General features: G+C 44.1%; 1 protein-coding gene across 1 annotated transcript in view; it reads right to left on the bottom strand.

Annotated features, from left to right (window-relative positions):
• The window catches only part of ZZEF1 (zinc finger, ZZ-type with EF-hand domain 1), a 159,662-nt gene that overhangs the window by 89,115 nt on the left and 55,056 nt on the right, over positions 1-15,491 (bottom strand). Inside the window, exons 11-19 of the mRNA XM_011947504.1 lie at positions 15,256-15,347; positions 14,469-14,617; positions 9,105-9,216; positions 7,860-8,075; positions 6,667-6,767; positions 5,441-5,610; positions 4,664-4,797; positions 1,151-1,218; positions 91-205 (exon numbers count right to left, since the gene is read on the bottom strand). Coding sequence (XP_011802894.1) covers positions 91-205; positions 1,151-1,218; positions 4,664-4,797; positions 5,441-5,610; positions 6,667-6,767; positions 7,860-8,075; positions 9,105-9,216; positions 14,469-14,617; positions 15,256-15,347 — 1,157 coding nt within the window. The remainder of the gene's footprint in view (positions 1-90; positions 206-1,150; positions 1,219-4,663; positions 4,798-5,440; positions 5,611-6,666; positions 6,768-7,859; positions 8,076-9,104; positions 9,217-14,468; positions 14,618-15,255; positions 15,348-15,491) is intronic.

Raw genomic sequence — 15,491 nt, 5'->3', positions numbered from 1 at the left:
CAAAGAGGTAAAGGGGGACACAAGAGACTGCCACATCACATGCCCCCACAAGCATGAGACAAAGAAAACAGCGAGACAGCCATCGGATACCTCTCGAGCAGCAACAGACAGGAGAGTGTCCATGACCGCCAGGACTTCACTGATGTTCATCTTGGCCAGGTCGTTCTTCTCAGGTAAAAGCAGGAGGCCGCCTGGATCCTTGTCACTGAAAGGATACAAATTAGTCCTGACACCTGGCTTCAGGAGAAAGATTTTTATACTGTCTTAAAAGTTTCCAAAACAGAGCGCAGAAAGGTTTCAGTGTCAGTTCCAAGGGACGGGAGGAGTTTGGATCCGGAATACAGGCCGCGGACCCAGCTGGGGCTGTGCCGCTGTCCGTCCACACGTGCTTCCATTAGCACAGACTCACAAACCCTCCAGCCCTGGAAGAGATCCTGAGGCAGAAGGCCGATGAATAAATCACCTTGGCCACCAATCTGAAATACAGCTCATCTCACGACTGCTAGCCTGAAAGTCCTGGCTAAACGTTCCTTGTGTCTTCAAATGTTTTCACAGGACAGCCCCAGGCCCTTTCAGCATCCTTGCCACTTGATTCCGAGCACATTTTAAACAGACAGTCCTCTAAGTCTGGCATCCATACCAGATCTAGTCTGACTTGCAGGCAGTCGCTCAGGATACTAGTTCCCTTCCTCCTTCAAGAGTCGATACCTTTAGTAATGAAGCCTACAGGCCCATTTAGCTTCTCTGGTAGCTGCATCAGGCAAAAAAATCTCGAAGCCCTCCCCTCCCAGCACGCTTCCTTCTGCAAACTATCACTCTGGGCTTCTGTAGCTGGTTTTAACGTAGACACGAATACAGGATCCTATGTTCCTTTGGCTTCAGTTTTTGTTGTTAGACATCACTTGGAAACTGAAGTGTTCAAAAATACCCTCAATGGGCTCAATTTGAAATTGTCTTAAAATGGATGGGAACTGGATTGGGCTGTCAACAAGATTATTATTTTACCACTATTTGGGTCACCCACAGAAACTCGGCTTTCTAACTGGGTGGAAGGAAGTACTACCCTGAAGGTACATGAAAGGGCGAGCTCAAGAAAACAACTTTGCAAAGATTTGAGTTATCTGACAATTAAAAAGAACGACCAACTTACCTAAAATACGTGCACAGTGAACGGAAAGTGAGCTGCAGAGACTGCTTGTGCTCCTGCTCCGTGACATTCTTCTAGAAAACCAGAAAGTGTACGTTCAGAAAATCTAGTCCATGACATTCCAGAGACCTAGAGCAGCAATGAAACATCACCACCCCACTGTTCCCAAGTATGAGGAATGCCAGGCCAGCAGACTGCCTCATAGCACCCCACTAAAACCTGCTCAAGTGCTAAGATGGAGCAGAACCAACCATCTAAACACAAGGTGGTAGGTGCACTTGGTTCACTGCCGAAGTCAACAGGAGGTTCAAGATTCCTGCTCAGGGAAACGACCTCAAAAAGAAATATACTTTTTTTTTTTGGAGACAGAATTTCGCTCTTGTTGCCCGGGCTGGAGTGCAGTGGCGTGATCTCAGCTCACTGCAACTTCTGCCTTCCAGCTTCAAGCAATTCTCCTGCCCCAGCCTCCCAAGCATCTAGGATTACAGGAGCCCACTACCATGCCTGGCTAATTTTTGTATTTTCAGTAGAGATAGGGTTTCACTATGTGGGCCAGGCTGGTCTCGAACTCCTGACCTCAGGTGATCCACCCACCTCTGCCTCCCAAAGTGCTGGGATTACAGGCGTGAGCCACCGCGCCTGGCTGATAGGTACTTTTTGCCATTGGACATGCCATCCCAAGAGCAATCACATCTCTTAAGGGTATGGTATCAGAAGATATTGAGGAAGTGCCTGATGGAAAGAGAATTGCTTAGTACCATATAAAAGGTTGGCAGTGCTATTTAACTTCTCAGCATGAGGAGACACCAGTGTCATTCAAAAAGTCATATGTCCTGTTTCTATTTTCTGCGTAGGACACATGCTAGGAAATTACTCATTTGCTCAGCTACCTGGTAAATTCTTGCACCAAACAAGCAGGATGGAGACCCACCCACAGTCCAGTGGGTCAGGTCAGCTGATGCTGTCAAAGGTTATGCAACTCACAATGTGAGAAGTGATTCCTCAAGCTGATATGTAAATTTTATATATAGCTGGAATTACACAAACAAATATACTCCCTCTTCTCTGAAACCTTCCTCAATCACTTAGCCTCAACATGATTCTCCTCTTGCATATGGAATCAGTTTTTCCTTGCGGCAGGTGTCCCCAGTTAGACTGCAGCCCTTTGCCATCAGGGACCACATTTTATGCTTCTTTTGTTCGTTCCCTTATTTCTTTGCTTTTTTTTTTTTGAGACGGAATCTCACTCTGTTGCCCAGGCTGAAGTGCAGTGGTGTGATTTCAGCTCACCACAACCTCCGCCTCCTGGGTTCAAGCGATTCTCCTTCTTCAACCTCCCGAGCAGCTAGGACTACAGGCATGTGCCACCACGCCCGGCTTCCGTCCCTTATTTCTATAGGCCTTTGTGCATCCCACAGACCACTTTTTTTATGTTTGCTCATTGGTTGCTGCATTAGAAATGCCTTTTTAAAATGCTGTATCTAGTTTCCTTTGTAAAATTCTTTTAAATAATTATATTAGTTGCTTGACTACACAGACAAAAAGTAATCTATAATCATATCAAAACAAATAAATATTTTATTCTTTCTATTAACACTTCTTTCCCTTGTCCTATAGCACTAGCTAGGCCCTCAAAGAGAAGCAATGAGAGTGAGCATCCTTGTCTTATTCAATAAGCATTCCTTATTGAAAGGAATGCTTCTAGTGATCCACCATCAAATACATTGCTTATTGTAGGTTTTGGATACATGCCCTCTACCAGATTAAAGGAGTTTCCTTCTATTTTGAGTTTGCTAATGAAACCATATTGTTTCCCTGTTTTAATCATCAGAACTTAATCTTATTAAAAAATGTTTGGGCCGGGCACGGTGGCTCATGCCTGTAATCCCAGCACTTTGGGAGGCCGAGGCAAGTGGATCACAAGGTCAGGAGTTCAAGACCAGTCTGGCCAAGATGGTGAAACTTCATCTCTACTAAAAATACGAAAAATTAGCTGGGCGCGGTGACAGGCGCCTGTAATCCCAGCTACTTGGGAGGCTGAGGCAGGAGAATTGCTTGAACTTGGAGGGCGGAGCTTGCAGTGAGCTGAGATCGCGCCACTGCACTCCAGCCTGGGCGACAGAGACTCCGTCTCAAAAAAAAAAAAAAAAATTTTTTTTCCTGCATTTAGTGGTATGTTTTTTTTTCCTCTCTGATTTCATTTACAGATTTTCTACTGCTGAACCATCACTGTATTTCCAGCATAAATCTAACTTGGCCATAATTTTGTTTATATGTTGTTGGACTGGTAAATTAATATTTCATTGGGGTTCCTGTAATTTTGCTTTCTTGTATACATTTCTCTATTTTATCCCCTTGGTATACTTATATTTCCCTACGTTTTACCATCATTGTAACACAGGAATCTCTGAAGTTCCCCTACCTAGGTGTTTTTGATATGGCCTAGAGAGAAAAATGTTTTGTTTTACATTTTTTTCATGTATCATACTTATTTTCATATAGAAATACTTCCTACGGATCTTTGTATAGGATATTCCATTTGGTAACACAGTGCTTATAGATACTAAAGGCATTTTTCACTTCGAGTACTAATGTCTAAGGAACACGAAGAAGTGGTCTAGGAGAGTGACAAGAACCATCTAAGGAAAAATACTTGGTGATACTGGCCAGGCGAGTGGCTCACGCCTGTAATCCCAGCACTTTGGGAGGCTGAGGTGGGTGGATCGCTTGAGCCTTGGGCTTCAAGACCAGCCTGGGCAATATGGCAAAACCCATCTCTACAAAAAATACAAAAATTAGCCAGGCGTTGTGGCATGCACCGGTAGTCCCAGCTAACTTGGGAGGCTGAGATGGGAGGACTGCTTGAGTCCGAGAGGTAGAGAACACAGTAAGCTGCGATTGCACCACTGCACTCCAGCCTGAGCAACAGAATAAGAACCTATCTAAAAAACAAGTACACAAAAAAACTTGGTGGTACTAGTTTTACAGATATATACTGAAGTATTTATGAATAAAATGTCAGGAAGTTACTTTGAAATAATAATGGCCAGTGGGGAAAGGAGGAAAGCAGGGGTGAGATAAAACAAGATAAAACTGTAGATAAAACAAGATTAGCGAGAGTTTATGACTGTTGAAGCTAGGTGACAGGTACATTTGGGGGACAGTGGTATTCACTATGCTATTCAGTTGGCTTTGGTATTTGTTTTGAATTTGCCTATAATACAAAGTTAAAATGTTGAAAAGAAAGGATGGCTGTAGGCAAGTCACAAAGATGAAGGAGACTGCACTGTCACTTTGTGAGACATCAGATCATGAGACACAGACTGGGAATATGTGTCATCCCACTCTGAGTAGAGTGCCATGTCCTTAGACATCTGTCCCACACAAAGCTCTGCATAGAATATTAATAAACATCTGGGACGTTGCAACAGACAATATATTCAGAGATAACAAAGCCTAGCAAATTTCATCCTCACAGACTTCAGAAATTGAATCCAGACTTCTAGTAATAATTACCATCATGGTGAAGAGATGGTTCCGTCGGGTCTGTCGATTAGGAAAGAAGATGGCAGCCCCATTGAGAAGGGTATTCCTGACTTCTTGTTTTAGTATCTCCACGGGCACAGAGTCTCCATCCACCCTGTCTACCACTGATAAAATGAACAATGGCATCAGCTTCATATATTCCATCTATTCGCTTATGCATCTGCTATAACTAGCCTATAAATTCACTACTCTCCATTTTGTACTGAATACCAGAGTGAACAAGTATTTCTGTATAGGCCAGGTGGTATAAAAATTGCTTTTTATTTGCTTACATTTAACTAAACAAAGACTGTATGTATCAGTTTTTATAGCATTACTTCCCTGTCCTTTTAAGACACAACCTGGCAAAGCCTTAAGTGCAACTTCAGATGGCCACATGTTTCACTCCCCCTCAATCTATCAGTCTCATCTCAGTGACTTAGTTGAGGTTAAGGCTCAATAGTACGACAGTAATGACTCTCAACATAACACAGCTATAGATCTGAAACCAGGAGGAAGAGAAGTCCGTTGAGGAAGGAATAAATCCTGAACTCAAACTAGTAACTCAGCATCAGAGGAAACACTCGTTTCCCACAGCAGCCATCCCTTTCTGGGGGATTCCCACAGCAGCCATCCCTCTTTGGGGGACTCCCACAGTAGCAATCCCTTTCTGGCTCGCATCGCCATAGGACACCCCTCTTCTCTATAGCAAGAGGCCCTCCAGGCTACCCACAAAGGTTGCATTAAAGAAAAAACCCAAATCCCTACCATCACACAAGTGTGTGTAGAGCTCCTTGGCAGCCTCTACTCCTTTAGGGCTCTGGATTGGAGGCTTCTCCTCCTCAGAAGCAGCCAGTACATCTCCCTGCAGTACGGAGAAGCAGCTCTGGAGGAGCTGCAGAAGCAGGGTTTGGGCAGCGATGCATTCTTCCCTTGGGCTACAGAGAGACAAAAAACACCAGAGAGCAAAAGGGCAAGCTGCATTTATTCTCCAAAGCCATACAGCTGTACACAAAGGACTTTCCTCTGGGCATCAGGCTCGGTGAAAATAATGCTAACTGAGAGGAAGAAGGGTGGACCAGAAAGAACACTGTACTAGACATCTGGAAACAGATCCCATCTGACTCTGCCCACTGTGGAAGGAAGTTCATTTCTTTTTTTTTTTTTTTTTTTTGAGACGGAGTCTTGCTCTGCTGCCCAGGCTGGAGTGCTGTGGCCGGATCTCAGCTCACTGCAAACTCTGCCTCCCAGGTTCACGCCATTCTCCCGCCTCAGCCTCCCGAGTAGCTGGGACTACAGGCTACCGCCACCTCGCCCGGCTAATTTTTTGTATTTTTTAGTAGAGACGGGGTTTCACCGTGTTAGCCAGGATGGTCGCGATCTCCTGACCTCGTGATCCGCCCATCTCGGCCTCCCAAAGTGCTGGGATTACAGGCTTGAGCCACCGCGCCTAGCCCATTTCTTTTTTTTTTTTTGAGACCGAGTCTCGCTCTGTCTCCCAGGCTGAGATCGTGCAGTGGCGATCTCAGCTCACCGTAACTCAGCCTCCCAGGTTCAAGTGATTCTTCTGCCTCGGCCTCCCAAGTAGCTGGGACTACAGGTGCCCACCACCACGCCCGGCTAATTTTTGTATTTTTAGTAGAGATGGGGTTTCAGCATATTGGCCAGGCTGGTCTCGAACTCCTGACCTTGTGATCCACCCACCTCGGCCTCCCAAAGTGCTGGGATTACAGGCGTAAGCTACCGAGCCCAGCCAGGAAGTTCATTTCTGATCATACTTTTTCATCTGTAAAATGAGGACAGTGCTGTAATACTTGACCTGCTTACTACTGCCTAAATATTTTATAGAAATCTGAGGTGTTATTTTCAATAATAACCGTATCTTTTAAATCGAACCATAAACACTGGCAGGAAGTAAAAAAAAATCATCCACTTAGAATAGTAAAACTCAGTGTTTTCAGTTTATGTGATTATTACAACAAATTCTGACCTACTTTTGCTTTAATTTACTGTAAAAATTCCAGAAGATCTGCAAATCAAGACCTGCGAAGTCCAGAAAAGATTTGTATTTTAAGCCACTTTCCTTCTGCTGCACCTAAAAATAAAGATCAGAATAAATAACACTGAAAAATGCATTTAGAGAAATACTGTAATGCCTCATTTACTTCTCGTTGTAAAGGGATGAGGTGGCCCTACATGAGTGAGACTTTCATATTGCTGATGCTTACTCTTTACTATGGAAAGGCTTGCCAACAACTATTTTTGGTTTGAAACTTTCTAAAATATATGTGTGTGTTATACGTACGTATGTATGTAAGTGTATATATATACACAACCACCCCCCCCACACACACATGTATCCATGAACACTCCTGACTTCCTAACCCAGCACATAAGCCAATCTTTCCTGGATGATTACTGTCCAGGACTGTACGACAATATACTGATGCCCTCCCCACGGTGGGCTGAAAGCTATCAACCCTGCGGTAAGCATGTCTGTTATTTCCAGGCATCTCCTTCTCATTTGCTCTTTTCTACTGTGATAGGAGGTCTGAATAACAAAGACCAAACAAACCGTATATGAACCGAGTCACCAGCCTCTGAATGTGCCCTGAAGCAGAATGGGGATCAAGAGCGGACACTGCTGTACACTACACATGCGAGGGCCCCTCCACTGAACTCCCGAGGCTCTGGTGATGGCTTTAAGAATCTTCCTTTGAGTGAGTTGTCACTGTGTTATATTACTGACTGTAAGAGTCAGTATCAAAAAAAGTCAGAAATCAAAAAATCATTTTTGATTCGAAATCCTGCCATTATTTTCGTATTTTCAGCAAATAATGAGAATTCACCTAGACTTCAGTTATAATTCTTCTAGGACTTAAAGAAGATGCAAATCCCATGAACTTGTTCTGTTTGTTTCCCCATGGCAGCCACTGCCAGGGCCCTTGAAGATGTGTCTGTAGGTCTACTCTGGGAGAAGTCACACTGATGGCCACAGGCCACTTCACTGACTCATGCCATGAGTGCCAACAGCTCACTTTCCTCAGCTTTTAACGTCCCTGCAGCAGTACAATGTCTGTCCTATTGGCTTCCGCAGGGCCAGGTTTTATCAGTTGGTGTTCATTTCTCTGAATACTGTCATCCACTTTTCCTAAAGGAATGCAGTCTAACACCGAGGAAGCCCTACCAGGTCGTGGGCGAGCTGCTGGGTAAACTGAAGGGTCCTGAGGAGCAGCGTGGCCCCACACACACTCTCCTCTGTGTCCTTTCTGCAGTGCGCACAGGTGACGCTCTGTTCTGCTTCTGCTCTTGCAGGCCGGAGGTACCCACTGATGCTCAAGCCTTGCACTCCCAAGCGCTCTGCTGACTCCTGACGGGTGCAGAGGAACTTCACCATCAGATACTGGACAGGACAAGAGAGATTTCAAAAGAAGAACTCAGAATCCCTGAATACTGATGAAGAGGGAAAAAGGCCTTTCCGAGAAGGTCTTCCTACGATTTTTCTAATTTATTAGGAAACACTGCGCTCAGCACTAAGGACACAAAATCTAAGTCCAGCATTTACAGTACGCAGAAAAAAAAGACAATACAAATGTTGAATAAAGTCACGTTTGGGTAGATTACAGTAAGGAAAATTGCATCATTACTCCCTCTTAGAGGCAAAAACAGGAAGAGAGGATGAATAAAAGTACGTTTGCTCTGTGGCAGTTATTTTGAAACAGAAATCAGATATATGACGATGACAATCAATGCCCTCCACCTCAAAGCCTCCAAATGATGCATGCAACCGCTCTGCTAGAAACCCAGGAAAACAGTCCTGCCTACTCAAATCTACGGCCATTTTCCAAATCTAACTTTCATGCAAACTACCTGCTTCTTACAGTGAGAGCTCGTTGTTAAGGGCCTTTCAGAACACACTACTCAACTGCATAAATAGTTACCAAGCACCTACTATTACGTGCCCTTAAGAGAGTTCCTAATTCTCTTATTCAAGCCTGAGATTTACATCCAAGGTTTAGAAAAAAATTAAGTAGCCAAATAATGACTGGTCCTTTCTACAGCAACACATCTCTCTTGAGTTGATGGCTGTGTTCTCACTATTCTCTCAGCCCAGGATGCCCTCCTCCACACGTTGTAGCCTGGCTGAAGATGACAACTTAATCAGTCTCCGACATCTGGCATCGCACCACCTTTCCTGAGAAGCTTTCGAGTTAAATATTTTTCCTCTGGGTGCCAATAGCCCTCTGTTTCTCCCTTTATCATAGCTCGTGGCGCACTGTCTTACACACCTGTCTCTCCAATAGAGTACGAACTCCCTGAAGGCAGATTCGCCTCTGGGGTTCCAGCATTGGCACAGGGCTGATACACAATCACCGCTCAAAACACACGGAATAAAAGCAGGGGAGTGGGCAAACGACTCACTAATGCTTACTTTGGCAACTCTGCACTGTTGCAGCTTGACATCTGCTTCATCCCATTCTTCTTCCAGTTCAAACCAGCCAATAGGATCATCCTCTCCAAGGTCATCAGATGAGCAACCAATCCTGTAAAGACAAGAGTATTCACAAAACATTTTCTTATTCTGAAATTTCTCAAGGGTCTAACAAATAAGGTATCATCTAAGTGGCACGTAACTTGTATCTGTAGCCTGTCAGTGAACAACCGAGAGCTGAGTATGGTACCTGGTACCCTGTGAACACATGAGACAGTTGGTAGTATTGCCTTTCCATTGCTCAGTCCCCTTCTCTATGAACTGGGAACTACATCAGTCCCAAATATAATTTGGGAACTAAGGAGAAAGTCTGCTTCTCTAAATAACTGGCTCATCTGAAGAACGCGACAGGAAGTCGGGCCTCTTGAATGAGACACTCAGGAATAAGGCACGATGCAACAGCTGGCATGTGCTTCTGGAAGGTGCCAGGAAAGAGGCAGGCTTGGTTTTCTTTCCCTAAGTCTGGCTAAGATGTTTATGACCAGCCTGGGGTTTGGGCCACTTGCAATAGCTGATGGGTAAAAGTTTGAAGGCTTTCAGATCCTGGAGCTAAAAAATTAGAAAAACCCCAGCCTTCGTAGGCCTCAGTATTCTTGTCTGTTTCTTAAGAAGTCCTTTCAGAAAAACATTCTAGCCTTAAGGCTGAAGAGATACAACTATATGCCACTTCTTTTTAAAAGCTGAATGCTTAAATGCTATTCCTTTTTCAGGAATTGAATAACTAAGAAGTGCCGGGCACGATGGCTCACACCCGTAAGCACTTTAGGAAGTTGAGGTGAGTGGATCACTTGAGGTCAGGAGTTTGAGACCAGTCTGGTAAACACGGTGAACCCCGTCTCTACTAAAAACACAAAAAATCAGCTAGGCGTGGTGGTACACACCTGTAATCTCAGCTACTCGGGAGGCTGAGGCAGAGGAATCACTTGAACCCGGGAGGCGGAGGTTTCAGTGAGCTGAGATCATGCTATTGCACTCCAGCCTGGGTGACAGAGCAAGTCTCCATCTCAAAAAAATATATGAATAATGCCGGGCATGGTGGCTCACACCTGTAATCCCAGTACTTTGGGAGGCCTAGGCAGGCAGATGACCTGAAGTCAGGAATTCGAGACCAGCCTGACCAACATGAAGAAACCCCATCTCTACTAAAAATACAAAATTAGCCAGGCGTGGTGGCGCACGCCTGTAATCCCAGCCACTCGGGAGGCTGAAGTAGGGGAATCACTTGAACCCAGGAGGCGGAGGTTGCAGTGAGCCAAGATCACACCACAGCACTCCAGCCTGGATAACAAGAGCGAAATTCTGCTTCCAAAATAATAATAATAATAATAAATATATAAATAAATAAGAAGGAGAAAAAGAACAGTTTTTTTCAAGTAATATTCCTAAAACTTTCCACTATTCAGTCTGTGATATAGCCACCAAGCTGGTGACACATCAGTATTCTATATGGGTAAAACTACCAAAAAGAGGGAATTATGGCAAGAAGACAATCCAGAGTAAGTTCTGTAACAGAGAGAAAAAATGTCCCTTCTTTTTTTTTTTCTTTTTGAGATGGAGTCTCGTTCTGTCACCCAGGCTGGAGTGCAGTGGCACAATCTTGGCTCACTGCAACCTCCACCTCCCAGGTTCAAAAGATTCTCCTGCCTCAGCTTCCCAAGTAGCTGGGATTACAGGCGCCTGCCACCACACCCAGCTAATTTTTTTGTATTTTTAGTAGAGATGGGGTTTCACCATCTTGGCCAGGCTGGTTTCTGACCTCAAGTCCTGACCTCAAATGATCCACCCGACTCGGCCTTCCAAAGTGCTAGGATTACAGGCGTGAGCCACCGTGCCCGGCAAAATGTCCCTTCTTAACGTAAGATACAGTTAACCCTAATGGGAAATGGTATTCTCTTAACCCCAACCATATTAATGAGTTTCATCAATATCATAAGCTTGAAGATTTTTTAATCTACTCTTTGCAAGTTGTCAAGGAAATCTTCGAGATGCAGAAAGCTGGCAGGGTGTCAGAGAACAGAGAGAAGCAGTCTTGTTGCCTACACTGCACTACACAGTAGGCAAGATGGAAGAGAGTTGAGTACCAGTCCTCTTACGTATGCACAGCACCAGCTGCTGACCCTGGAGCATGCTGACTGACCAACGCCTAACCAAGGGGATATGATCAAAAAAAAGGCAAAAAGAAAATGCATGCACATTAACATTTTGATTTCCAAACTGGAGAGGGACTGGTGAATATGTAGGCCAACAAAATCAGGATTTAAGAGTCATTCAGGCTGGAATCAGGAGCTAAAATCATTGAGAGAGAGGCGAATAGGCCTGTATTTAGGTTAAAAAAAATCATCCTATGTAAGAACTACGCAAATTTCCTCATTACAGTGTCTTTAGCACGTAGCATCAGGCCTGGCACATAGCAGACCTTGTTTAACAGCAGGTTTAGGGGAAATGACCTATTTTACTTTGTCCCAAGAGTAGGACATGGCTGCTTAAAACCCAGTGTCATCTCTAGCTATTATTTAACAAGAAAAGCAGTGTTTACAAAGGCATCCACATGTGATGGAAGGGAGATTTCAGGAGTGAAGGACATTTGTTCAGATCCATTAGAGGGCTGAAATGAAGGCCACGGAAGAGACATTACAAATGTGGATTTCAACGGAACAGCTTCTGGTTCCTGAAGTGCCTGATACGTGGTGAGTTTTCCATCAACAGCATTGTAGACAGGTCGATCGAGCCTTTGTCAGGAACGCCGCTAAAGGAATTGCAGCAAGAAGAGCGACTCATTCTGGATCCTTACGATTTCAAGTATGGTCCAGGGACAGGCAGCATCAGAATCCCCTGAGAGCCTGTCAGAAATCTAAGTCTCAGACCCCAGCCAGAGCCCCTAACTCAGAATGTGCATCTTCACAAATTCCCTGGCTGATGTGCATGCACACTGAAGCTCAAGTGGCACTGCAATGGACGGTATTTAAAGACTTCTATTAACACCAGCAATCCACTATCCATGAACTAATGTAAGCAAGTTCAGGGTTTCAGCTCCTTGAGTTTTGTTGCTGTTGTTGTTTTCTTGTTTTAGCTCCTTGAATTTTAACTTACTAATAGCAACAAGGGAGGTAACCCTCTCCAAGGGGGCACCAGTGGCTACATCCGACAGATCCACTTTTATTTTTTATTTATTTATTTTATTTTTTATTTTTTATTATACTTTAAGTTCTAGGGTACATGTGCATAATGTGCAGGTTTGTTACATATGTATACTTGTGCCATGTTGGTGTGCTGCACCCATCAACTCGTCAGCACCCATCAATTCATCATTTATATCAGGTATAACTCCCCAATGCAATCCCTCCCCCCTCCCCCCAGATCCACTTTTAGACTTTATCTTCTGACTTCTGGGTAACATCTGACACCACCGCCCATTCCCTCAAACATTATTTTCCCTTGGCTTCATGAGGACACAGCTTTCCTTCATGAGGCCCCGGCTTTCCTGCTGCTTGTCTGGCTGAGTTTTCCTTGTTGCCCCTTAAAGCCTGGTGTGTCTCTTGTTGACCTAAGTTCTCTTCTCTTCTCAGTTCACACACTCTTGCAGAATGATCTCTTCCATTTCTACATTTTATCTATCTATCTATCTATCTATCTATCTATCTATCTATCTATCTATCTATCTATCTATCTATCTATTTTTAAGGCAGGATCTGTCACCCAGGCAGGAGTGCAGTGGCGTGAAGATAGTTCACTGCAGCCTCAACCTCCAGGGCTCAAGGGATCCTCCCGCCTCAGCCTTACAAGTAACTGGGACTACAGGCACGCAATACCATGCCCAGCTAATTTTTATGTTTTTTTTAGAGATGGGGTCTCACTATGTTGCCCAGGCTGGTCTCAATCCCCTGGGCTCAAAATCCACCTACCCTGGCCTACCAAAATGCTGGCATTACATGCATAAGCCACCACACTTGGCCTATTTCTACATTTTAAGTTATTGTTTAAATGCCTCTCATATCTGTACCTTCAGCACAAACTCCTCTTCCTGGCTCCTGACCTGTTTATCCAATTGGCTACCGAACACCTCAGAGGTTTCTCAGAACTTCAAATTCAGCAGAACAAAATCTGAGCTCATCACCTTCCCCACAGACCTGTTTTTCCCCAGGGTAAGAAAGGCACTACCAATTTCCCCACCTGCTCAAGCCAAAGCCAGGATTCACTGCTGAGGAAGCTTTTTTCCCTCTCCTGCTCTACGTTCAGTCAATCACCAGGTCCTGCCACTTCTCCCTTCTAAGTGGTCTCTCGGTCCACATCTCTCCACTGCTGCTGCTGCTCTAGCAGGGGTCACCCACATCTCTGGCTTCCTAGGTAATAAGTGACAACCTCCTCCCAGCCCAGCTGCCTCCAGACTTGCTCTCTTCCAGTCCTCACCACACACAACACGATCCTGAGCAGTGCTTCTACAACACGCAGTTGAGCTCCTCGCTTTTCTGGAAATGCCTCAACACATCCCGCCGGCATGCCCCTCACACAATGCTTTCAGGATATAGAAATAGAGACAAAGCCCTGAAGGCCCTGCCCCTTCCCAGCTCTCCAGCTGCATCTCTCACCACCCTCCCTCCAACTATCGCTCAGCAACGCGGGACCTGCCCGTTGCTTCAATGTGCCATGTCACCTCTGGGCCCACGAAGCTGCCCTCTCTGCTTAGGACATTCTCCTTCCAGTGGCCGATCAACTCCAACTCATCCTTCATAAACAGCGTAACAACACTTGCTCTAGAAAGATGTCTCTGATCAGGAGAGCCGCTCTGCCCTGTGTCCCCACAGCGCCTTTTCTCCCCTACAGAACATTCATAACACTGTTGATACTGCAAGTTTTCTTACCTGTCTTCTGAGCTAAACAGTAAGCTATACAAAGCAAGAACTATGCCAACTTCCTCATTACAGTATCTTTAGCACCTAGCATCAGGCCTGGCACATAGTAGGTACTTAATAAACATTTTTGTGAAAAGCAGGAATGGGAGAAGAGGAGTTGGGGAATGGCTTGCAGATCGCAGGCACAGATGGATCATTACCCAGCCACTGTGAAGATTTGTGCCTCTGGTCACAAAAGGGACTGAGCAACAGGCTATGAACAAATTAACATACACATCTTCAGATATGCTGCTAGAAAGCAATAAATGCTTAAGGACACTGAGATGGATTACAGGCACTTTTTCTATAAAGACAAGGAAGCATAGTTCACCAATGAGCATGAATACATTCTTATTAACTACAAAGACTTTTGTTCTATAGATCTTTGTTCTACAAAGATTTTTTACCTTCTTACCTGCTTTTTACAAATTGCCTGAGCTCCTGAAGCTTCCATTTGTCATATTTTTCAAACCTTTTGAAGTGTTCTTCTGCACAAAATTTATCAGAAGATGAGTTATAAGCAAATACCAACCCACACTGGGCACCAATGCCACCACGTCGAACCTGGAAACAGAGATTAGAAAGAAGTCTATCAAAGAGGCAAAAGTTCTGTGGCCATTTTGTTTCCAGCATGGTTAAATTCAAACAGGTTAAAGCAAAATGAGACCAATGAACAAAATTTCAAATATATTAAGCCCTGAAAAAATACGAAAGCTGTTTCCCAAGAAATGTTCCTTAACTTTCTCAAACCTTATATTCTCACCATTTCAAAGACTTGACAATCTATCCATCTTTGTGTCCCTGCCCTCTGCTACAGGCCTGGCACAGAGTAAGTAATCATTAAATGTTCAATGAAAAACCAGTGACATGGTCAGCCATAGGTCTGACTTAAAAAAAAAAAAAAAGCAAAACACCAACGACGTAGACTTCTGAAATGTAATAAAAGGTAATATTCAATAATAACCTAATTGTACATGGAAAAGTAACTAAAACAGTATAACGGGATTGTTTATAACACAAAGACTAAATGCATGAGGCGATGGATAGTTCATCCTCATTCTCTGTATCATTATTTCACTTTGTAAGCCTAAATCAAAACATCTCATGTACCCCACAAATATATATACCCACTATGTACCCACAAAAATTAGAAACAAAACAAAAGTAGTAACATTGCTTAAAGAAGGTAGCACACGAATTACCATAATTCTTATCTGTGTAACTTGGAAGGCAGATTCAGTTCCAGTAGAAAAAATAGTGCTGGCTCTGGTTTTTCCAGTCTCTGTAAGAAAACCTGAAAAAAGCAAAAACTCAAGTTAGGGAACTAACCCACTTTTATAGCCCTAAGAACTAAGATTAACAAAAACAAACCATATCCTTTGAGGTGGTGGAGGGGGGGAGGGGTAACTGGTCTGATATCTTCATGAAAATTAGAGAA

Source organism: Colobus angolensis, unplaced genomic scaffold (assembly GCF_000951035.1).
Source record: "Colobus angolensis palliatus isolate OR3802 unplaced genomic scaffold, Cang.pa_1.0 Scaffold267, whole genome shotgun sequence".
NCBI classification, from domain to species: domain Eukaryota; kingdom Metazoa; phylum Chordata; class Mammalia; order Primates; family Cercopithecidae; genus Colobus; species Colobus angolensis.
The sequence above is the reverse complement of the archived record's forward strand: the minus strand, read 5'-3'. Positions and strand labels throughout refer to the sequence as shown.